The sequence below is a fragment of the Telmatherina bonti genome (assembly GCF_933228915.1).
Source record: "Telmatherina bonti genome assembly, chromosome: 13".
NCBI classification, from domain to species: domain Eukaryota; kingdom Metazoa; phylum Chordata; class Actinopteri; order Atheriniformes; family Telmatherinidae; genus Telmatherina; species Telmatherina bonti.
The window spans coordinates 11,569,890-11,580,165 of record NC_136611.1 but is presented as its reverse complement, the minus strand read 5'-3'; the positions used below and the strand labels follow the sequence as shown (position 1 = coordinate 11,580,165).

General features: G+C 38.0%; 1 protein-coding gene across 1 annotated transcript in view; it reads left to right on the top strand.

Moving 5' to 3' along the window:
- Positions 1-7,316: 7,316 nt before the first annotated feature.
- Positions 7,317-10,276, top strand: part of aacs (acetoacetyl-CoA synthetase) — a gene marked incomplete at both ends in the record, with an annotated part of 48,229 nt that continues 45,269 nt past the window's right edge. The window contains 3 exons of the mRNA XM_079250721.1: positions 7,317-7,455; positions 8,351-8,454; positions 9,376-9,496. Of these exons, the coding sequence (XP_079106847.1) occupies positions 7,317-7,455; positions 8,351-8,454; positions 9,376-9,496 (364 nt within the window). The remainder of the gene's footprint in view (positions 7,456-8,350; positions 8,455-9,375; positions 9,497-10,276) is intronic.

Genomic DNA, 10,276 nt, shown 5'->3' with positions numbered 1-10,276 from the left:
GGATAAACATTTGTCGATGAGATATGATTGATTTTCCACGACCGTTTGGATGTGTTTTTCGATTTTATTCTCTGAGCAAAGGCAGATTTAGAAGTGCTCCAGTTCAACATATTGAAACAAATGAATTTTCCACTTTTGCACTCCCAGAGAAATCGCACACAGAAAAAGACCCAGCCATAGTTAGTGCTAGGAGTAAGTGAGTGGTCAGTGGGTCTCTGGACAAACTGCTCTTCATTCATCCAAGACGTACTACCGAAACAGCAGAGCTTATTCTCCGATCAATAATAAACCAATCCTTCTATCTAATCTTAGGGAAACGTGCGTTTGTTTGGTTATATCTCCCCCTTTACCAGCTGGTCTCGTATTATATAGTTGGTAAACTGAATTACTTACCTTTACAATGACGTATATTTTGTATGGATCATGCTTGTGCAATGAGCAACACAACTTAGTGTCCCCCCAAATTGTAATAAAATTCCCTGTAATATTCTTCTGTTGGTATGTACTCTTGCTTTGACATTCAAATGCTGGCAGTTCTGTGTCAGTCAAAGATGTATCACTGGCACCTGACTGGCAACTAACTAACAAACTAACAATAGTGATTCTACATATCCAGAATGTGGGACCTAACTCCATCCTCCAGAATGACAACACTGTCCCTCACAGAATACCTCCAGAATTTGGGAGTGAAAGGATGGAATGGCCTGATGTGAGTCCATACGTCAGCTTGTGGTAACACTTATGGGATCAGCTTGGGTGCCAGAGTGAATAAACGACCATGCTGGTTGACTTTTACCAAGTTTTGGTTGAGGAATGGGATAAGGAGGAACCAAGCTGTTGTGGCTGTATATGGACATTCCACACACTACTGAGGTCCCTGACCCGACAGAGTATAAGATAAAGGTAGTGTAAAAATGGCCATCATTTGTTGTTTTTTTCTGGCAAAGTTCAATCATAAAATAAATCCACCAAGCAACTCAAAATAAGAGTTAATACTAGTAGGAGATATTGCAGAGGTGTTTGGCACATTTCTGGGGGGCACTACACGCACATTTAACTGTGTGACTCATTCTACAGAACAACAATACAAGTTAAACTTCATTATCATTGGAATAATAAGGTTTTCCATCTATCCATCTATCCATCCATCCATCTATCCATTTTCTTGACCACTTAGTTCAGTTCAGTGTTGCGGGAAGTTGGAGGCTACACCCTGAACAGGTTGCCAGTCCATTGCAGGGTCAACACAGACGCACACGCACACACAAAAAATCCACAATCACATTCGTTCCTGGGGATAATTAGAGTAGCCAGTTAACCTAATATGTATGTCTTTTGAACGGTGGGAGGAAGCTGGAGTTCCTGAAGAGAACCCGTGCACACGTGGGGAGAACAATCAGGGAGTTTTTTTTCCTTCCCACTGTCGCCAGTGTGCTTGCTCAGGATGTTAGTTTCCTTATATAAACTATTATGAATTGGCTTTCATTAGGTTTTTTTTTTCTGTCTGTAAAGCATCTTGAGATGGCATTGCCGTGTTTTCACGCTATATAAATAAAGTTGAATTGAATTAAAAATTTAATTTTTCAATGATGTATAGTGCCACACCAATTGCCAAAGGAGAAAAATAATTGAGTAAAAACAAATTCCATTACTAATATCAGTTTGCAGTAAGGATATTAACTTACCATAGGGGGTAGTACTAGATAATAGAAAATGGAAAAAAAACAAAACAACAACAACAACAAAAATTCATTCATTCATTCATTTTCCGAACCGCTTATTCCAATTCAGGGTCGCGGGGAAGCTGGAGCCTATCCCAGCTGGCTTTGGGCGACAGGCAGGGTACACCCTGGACAGCTCGCCAGGCCATCGCAGACAACAAAAATTGAAAATAAAAATAAAACAACAACAAAAAGAAAGGGGGAACTAAGGTGGACAGGCATTGAGCAGGACGACTTAGCATGGACTGGGGTCCTTCAATTGGCACTGTTATGTCTACTCGGTCCTGAAGATTGTCTGCATGAACCAGCCACTGTAAGTTCTTTATAATAACTACAAGTCACGTTTTAGTGGCGTTCATTATTATCAATACACACTGTGTAATTAAAACATTGCTTGTTTTAAATAACATACCTCGGCAGATTAACGCGGTCAATTTGTCTACTCGTGCTAATGATTAAAAGCTAATATGCTAAGGTGACCACAGTATGTAACGTTTTGCTGTCATATTCATGTAATGTTGTTTTTACTGTGATTTATTTTCCAGGGATGGTGCATTATGACGTCCATCTTCACAAACCTTATGTAAATATTTCCAGAGCTGCGCTTGGCATCTAACATCTGTGTATGAGCCATTTGGCTCCGTCTGTCCCAGGCCCACTGCAGATGAGGAGCAGGAGTATTTCCTCTATCCCTCCTCCTAAACGTCACACCTGTAAATCGCAGTGATTCACAATATGTCAAAAACTGCTAATCTAAGCAAAGAGAAAAGACAATCTATTATTACTTTAAGAAATGCGGGCCAGTCAATCCGTCAAATTGCAAGAGCATTGAATGTGTCTTCAAGTGCTGTGGCAAAAACCATCAAACGTTGTGATGAAACTGGATCTTTTGAGGATCGTCCTAGGACAGGAAGACCAAGACTCACCTCTGCTGCTGAGGATAAGTTTATTAGAGATGCCAGCCTCAAAAATCGTCATTTAACTGCACCTCAGATTAGAATATATATGAATGCTTCAAAGAGTTCAAGTAGCAAACACGTCTCAGTTTCAACTGTTCGGAGGAGACTGCGTGAATCAGGCCTTTCTAGTCAAAATGCTTCAAAGAAACCTCCATTGAGGGAGACTAATAAGAAGAAGAGAATCGCCTGGGCAATGAGACACCAAGACTGGACATCAGACCAGTGGAAATCTGTACTTTGGTCCAATAGAACCAAATTTGAAGTTTTTGTTTCTAAAGGAAACTTTTTTTTGAAACGCAAGAAAGGTGAGCAAACAGTGTCTGCATGTGATCCTCCCATTAAGCAGCATGAGGTAGGAAGTACGATGCTGTGGGGGTGCTTTGCTGGTGACTCTGTTGGCGATTTAATCAAAGTTGAAACCACACTTGATCAAAATCACTGCCACAACATTGTGCAACAGCATGTCATCCCATCTGGTTCACGATTAGTGGGACCGTCGTTTGTTTTACAACAGGGAAATGACCCAGAACACACCTGCAGTCTTTGTAAGGATTATTTAACAGAGAAAGAGAAAGAAGGAGTGCTTTTACAGATGATCTGGCCTCCACAATCCCCAGACCTAAATCCAGCTGAGATGGTTTGGGAAGAGTTGGAACGCTTATTACGTGAAAAACAGCCAACAAATGCTCAACACATGTGGGAACTCCTTCAAGACTGTTGGAACAACATTCCTGGAGATTATCTCATGAAGCTGGTTGAGAGAATGCCCAGAGTGTGTAAAGCTGTTATTGAAGCAAAAGGTGGTTTTATTGATGTAACTCAAATCTGACATCGTTTCATACAATTTGTAAAACACAAACTTATTTTTTGTGACCAATCTCTTGTCTGAAGCATTTCACAGTCATTGGAAAATATTTCTTAACAAAACTACAACTGTTGCTAAATACAAGAGACAGAAGCTGATGTGAAGAGGAAGCTTTGTCAAACAGACTAAATATAAACTATGGTGGTGTTACCCGAGTCCTTTTCAGGACAGCATACTGGGACTTGGAAACGTATTTTAAAAAACAAATGCATTTATTGTGAAGGATTTTGATTTAAGATCGATGCCCTAGCCTTCAGATGGTCATTAATATTAATAGTGAGGAATGTACTTTGATTCTGCAGTGCATAACTAGATCCAAATTTGTTTTAAGTGTTCTAGGTACACTGTGTAACAAGATAAAGGTCAGAGACAAAAATCATATCTAATCACATTACTAAAATAGTTATGTCTTTGTTATCTTCAAATGAGACTTTTACATCTACTTGTCATGGATCCACATACATGGCAGCGGTCATATTTATACTCCCACTTTTACTATGGTGTCTCTGAATGGACAAACATCTCCATATGAAGTTTTAATGGCACAGCACCGACTTTGCTTGTCCTCCTCTTGGAAGAGCACTGATAACACTTTAAAAGGCACATGAGAGAAGACCGTACACATGTAGACAATTTTGAAGTAGTTCCCTGTAGTACATCCATTGCTGCTCCTGACACCGCTGGACTTAAATGTGACTGTGTTTGGTGAAATCCATCCATCCACCCTTCTAGGATGTTTTTTTTTTGTTTTTTTTTTGCCTTTTTGCACTTGATTGAAAAAGGTTGCTATAAATAACTTGTTTGAAGTATGAGAGACATACCAATTGTGCAGCCAAGCAGTTATTCGTTGTTCTAGCTGCAAGATTACTAGCCAAGCCAGACTATGTAATTGATGTTAATAATTGCAAAACTTTAATGAAAAAACTTAACTAGTTCATGTAACATTTTTGATATACTGTATTTACTGTATATTTTTACATTAATTGTTTTTGTTGAATATTATATATGTGTTTAATGTTTTGTAAAATAAAGTTTATTCTAAAAAAAAAAAGAATTTTTATATTGGAAGAAGAATAGTTCACTTTTTTTTTTTATTTAAAGTGATTAGTTAAATAGGTTGATTAACAGTTTTGTTGCAGAGTGAATTCATTACAAGACTTTAGTATAAAGTATTTATTTGAATGTTGAATAAACATTAAATTTCATGTCAAGAGCTTGGTTTATACTGCCATCTACTGGGTATATGGAGGTAGATCTCGCCTAATGAGACGAGGAGATTTGGCCTAAGGAGATATTCAGGAAGGCATACAGATGAGCATGTTATTGAATTAGGGTTTTTATTTCTGTAAGCTGCAGTTGAATCGACTACAATACAGTAAAACTGCTTTCATGCTAGAATAGGTGCTTTTATGATTGGTGCAAAATTCTGTCCATTAGTCATATAATCAGATGTTGTGCATCAGAGCATGCAGAAGTACTGGTATACACAAAGAAACACATTAACAGTTTAAATTATTACAATGCAATTCAATATACAGATGTACAACATTACTTAATTCGGCATGCCCATTCATATTTTGCATGTCTTTTGTGTTCTTCCCATGCAAAATATAGTCCAAAAAAGGACAGTCAATAATTATTAAGTGTCCAAGCTTGGTCTACACATTATATAGTTACAGGCAAAAATGTGTAAAATATATATGTTATTTTATACCAAATATTAACTGACCCCAAGAATACACAAGCTGCTGTGGAGAGTGTGACTGATTAAGCTGACTAACTCCATAATGGGACAATAAGAGTCCATTTTTGGGTCCAACGTCAGTGTCAGCAGTTTTAGTGTCATTTATTTAAAATTTCTTAGCATTAATAAAGTATCACTGTATTTTATTCCATTCACGATATATGCAAGTAGAGCAATTTGAAAACTTTAAATATTTACTATCAGTCTCAGATGGCTCTCATGGTAATGCTTTCTTCTTCTTCTAAACTAATTCAATATATTGAACAATGAGGAAGTGCAGAAATGGCAAACATACTGAAAAAGATCATTTTTTTTTGTTATTTTGGAACAGCAAATGTCTCAAGTTTTTAATACATGTGATTAATTTAGTAAAACATTTAAAAACACTACGGCAGTAGTAGGCATTATGTGAAATTACCATTTAAAACAACATAGGTCATTTTATAGACAAACTCAGCAAAAAGAGACAAAACATGAGAAAACTATCAAGTAATCGATGGAGGGATGACACCAACAGGCAATAAGGGGAGTCCTCCATTCCTCTTGCTGATTGGACACACCTCTGAGCTGTTCCCTGTTTTGGCTCTCTGATTGGTTGGATCTTCTTCTGAAGTGCCAAAAGCCGATTTATAATTGAGCAAGCGCGACGCTGGCCCAACGGTGGCTGCACGCCCGCTGCATAGACCGATCTGTCGGCTGATGTGGGCCCAGTTTGCTCAGGACCAATCAAAACCCTTCATTTAAACAGGGAAGCTTTTTGTATACGTGCGCGAAACCATAAAGTACACATGCTCTATTGAATGCGCGTTCACGAGCGGGTGACGTTAGATTTTATTGGCTTTTGTGATTTGGCTGATGTTGTAACTAAAAGAATGATTTACTCCAGAAAGTTTAAAAGCTGTAAAGTATTTCCATTGAGAAAAATGATCATCGTATCTCTGTATCGATCAGTTATTAGGATCAGTTTAATGTGTGAAAGTCTTCTTTAGTGGGGTGGTGCTAATGTGAAATTCTGAATTTTGCAATGTAGAAATTCGTCATGTTCAATCAAAATCACAAATTCAAATTTTGCATAGTGTAAATGTGCTGTTAACATGCCTTGATAACATAATCATAGCATTTTGGTAAAACATGCAAGTATCAAGTGCAGGAAGCTTCTGGGATATCTTATATTCTAGATAAATTATAAATATAAATTTAGGATTAGATGACATATGTCGAAAACAGGAACAAAAAGTAAAAGTGAAGCAGCTAAGTTCAAATAATAGATTAAATACACTGCCTAAAAATTTAGACAATGGCTTGTAAAAGGCCTATTCAAGCTCTTCCTTTCTCACAACCGCTTAATGTTACCCTCCTCATTCATGTTGATAGGGTTAGAATCCCTTTTCTTTAGGGGATCAAGTTTTAGTGGTCATCTGGCCAAATGTCTCAGTGGCCAAGTTGAAAGACTAGATGAGATAACTGTTTCCAAGTGATCCCTAGACAGTCTGGCTGCAGAGGAGCTGCAAAGTGGACGTGCTACTGGGACTGTGCCAGAGCAAGGACATTACTCCCGCTATACACACTGACTACTTACCAAGCTTTGCTGAATTATTATATATATATATATATATATATATATATATATATATATATATATATATATATATATATATATATATATATATATATATATAGGATAATAATTACTTTCTCTTAGCAAGTGAGCCAAAGTAACCACATATATTGACTCCGCCCATCCGGGTAGCCGCTTGTTCGACCGGAATATAAATCGTGCGGACCCACTGTCCAACACGCCAGACTACGTCATGACGCCTAGGGGCGTGGTTTGTTAGTTTTCCTTGACAGCCCCACGCTTGCCTTTGACAGTAGCTTTGCTAGCTAGTAGTGCTGCAGACGTCTCAACCCACTCAAACAAAGCAGCAAACCGGTGATCTCATTGGATACGCGTCCTTACCTCTAGAGCAGCTAGCTTTTGCAGGGACTCCTAGTATTTGGTGTCAGACAAAAAAAACGTAAGAAAAATGTCCAAAGACGCGGAAGGGAAGAGCGAGAAAATTATGGATATGGTGAGCAAGGTTTTGTGGTACCCGGACTCTAAGAGGAACACACAGATGGACAAGTTTAGGATACAGGTCAACTCTGACTACGGACTTAATCTGGGTGAGTAGAGGGGAGGGAGGGAGCAAGAGAGATGGTACTGTAGATGGATGGAGAGAAAATAAGTCGGATTTCACTGAGCCCCTGAAGCTGCACACTGAGCTGAATAGAAAAACACTGATGGGCAGCGTTTCCCCTCCATTAGCGGCTTATTGTCACCGCTATCTAAACCTGCTTGCCAGTGTTGCTGCAGACTTAAAATGAGAACATTTTAAGGGGTATGTACAATGTGAATCTGTATTATTCATCTCTGCTTTCACTTACTAATAAGTCTGATAAAAAAGCATGGCCCCCAACCTCCTACCACTCCCTTTCCAGTGGCAATGAGCTGTTTACAACACTGCAGCTTGGCCTTATACTCATGCATGAATCAGTCCCAGCTCCCTCATCTCGCATCCTGCCAAGCAATAAAAAAGAAAGTGGCCTGTTTCAATTGTTTGACTAAATCCATGTCGGATCAGACTCAGGGCTGAAAAACCTGGTCAGCTGGCTGGATGAAGAGCTACATTATGGAGGAGAAAGAAACCTGCATTCTGTAACGAGCCAAACATGCAACAGATTGTATACATACATATATATATATATATATATATATATATATATATATATATATATATATATATATATATATATATATATTAGTTGATTTAAAAAAAAAAAAAGGCCTTCTCAGCCACTTGATAAACAGATATTCCCCTTTGGGTTTAATCATCAGAACATGTTTTATTAATGACAGGTAATTAAGTGCTGTAAGGTTTGTCTTTGGCCTTAGGGTTAGTTGGAGGTTATAAATTAAACTTGACTGGTGGGAAGGAATCTGTTGAACTCAAGGAATCTTGAACTCAAGTGGGATCTGAAGTAAATGTGTTAATGAGTAAATGATTTCTCTCTTCCATAGCCAACTACAGTGACCTATATCAGTGGTCGGTGAACAGTTATCCAGAGTTTTGGGCAGAGGTGTGGCGTTTTTGTGGAGTAGTCAGCTCCAAAGCATATGAGGAGGTGAGTCCAAAGTCAGAATAAGGCAGAGGAGGAAGGCACCACTGTTCTCAAATACTTGGATGTTTAATGAGGAAAAATAACAAGCTTTGGAGAATAAGGCTCATTATTTTTTTTTTAAATTTTGGGATGAAAAGAATATCCTTCATCTAACAGTTCAAATCTGAGCTGGCAAAGAGCCTTTGGTCATCATACTTGATTGACCTCATTTAGTTTGAATTGTTATGTTCTTAACACTCAGAATATAGATGGAAATGTATTTTAAATGTATTTTATGAATTAGAAAATGCATTTATTTTCTTAATTAAGGATCCCCTGTTTGGAAAAACATGACTCCAATTTAATATTTCTCTTGGAAAAAAAGCCCCAGCATTGATGTTTCAAGATTTTTTTAGCTGATAGTGTGGTTCTTTATGTATCATTCCAGGATACAGCTACTTGCATAATGTAATAAATGATGTTTGATTGTGTGTCATATTGTTGCCCCACCTTATCTGCACACAGATATCATGAAAAGCTATATTCACTGCCAATGTATTCTTACCCGAGTAATCCTGTCTGATATTTGTTTTAGGAGATGGTAGATAGAAGGGCAATGAACTAATCAGTCAAATGGGTTAGAGCAATAATGAGCTCTGTTTTAGGTTTCTACACTATGTCCTAGGGTAGCCTTAAATCAGTAATTTTGTATTTGCCACTGACTTTTTGTTTAAAATACAGGGAAACAAATAGGCCTGTTATTGGGAAAAAAAAAAACCCCCAAAAAAACCAAAAACAGGATGAGTTCATTTTTGACAAAAGTGATAAACAGAAACATAAAGACAATTCAGTGAAAAGGATACAGAAAAACAAGGTGAGTGAAAATGAAATGATGGATTTTGTTTCAAGTCTGTCTCTCCCCTGTTTTCATTGTGTGTATATCAGGTTGTAGATGCATCCAAGCGAATATCAGATGTTCCAGAGTGGTTTAAAGGCGCTCGGCTCAACTACGCTGAGAACCTGCTTAAACATGCAGACCAGGACAAAGTGGCTCTGTATGCTGCGAGTAAGTATAAACTGCAGATTGCACAGAGGTGGTTAATGCCACATCTTGTCATTTTAATGTTATTGTCTGTATTTGCAAATGAAGGAAAAACTGAATGATGGGCATTTCCAGAAATCATGTTGATCATAGTTCACTGCGCCACCAACATTTACAGGTTAAAGGTCAACCATGTACATCATGCCAAACGGCCAAAGCTCATTTGAGATGGGCTAATGCATACAAATAGGTGTGAGGTGAGATTAATCAAAATTTTGAAATGGAGACGTTTTACTGTATATTTTTTTTGATGTGTTGGATTTCTTTTGGGATTTGAAAAGCAATGTATTCTGTTGCTTTTTATGCTGTATTCATGTTTCCAGTCAGTTTTTAGAATTTGTAGAATTGTAGTTGTAAACAGAGCAGGCATAAGATATGAAAGGAGAGACGTGAGCTTGTTTGACTCTGGGATCGATGCAGTGGGCGCACGTCATTTGTCACTTTATTAGATTAGCTGCTGCTTCCTTCTCTTCCTCTTAGTGTCTAATTCTAACAGAGATATCCTTCCTTATTGTTGTGTGTGTGTGTGTGTACATGAGTGTACCTTTGTACATGAGCAACATCCTTGAGGAGTTGTAATGTAATTATGAGGAGACCTACTGCCAACAATGCCCTTGTGCCTTTGTCATTGTCTTTAAACTATAACTTAGAGAAACGATGGTTTTGTCTGTCTGTGGCTTGGTTGGTGGCCGGTACTCTGATATTTTTCTTTTTCTCTATCTTACATGTACCTGAATTTTCACT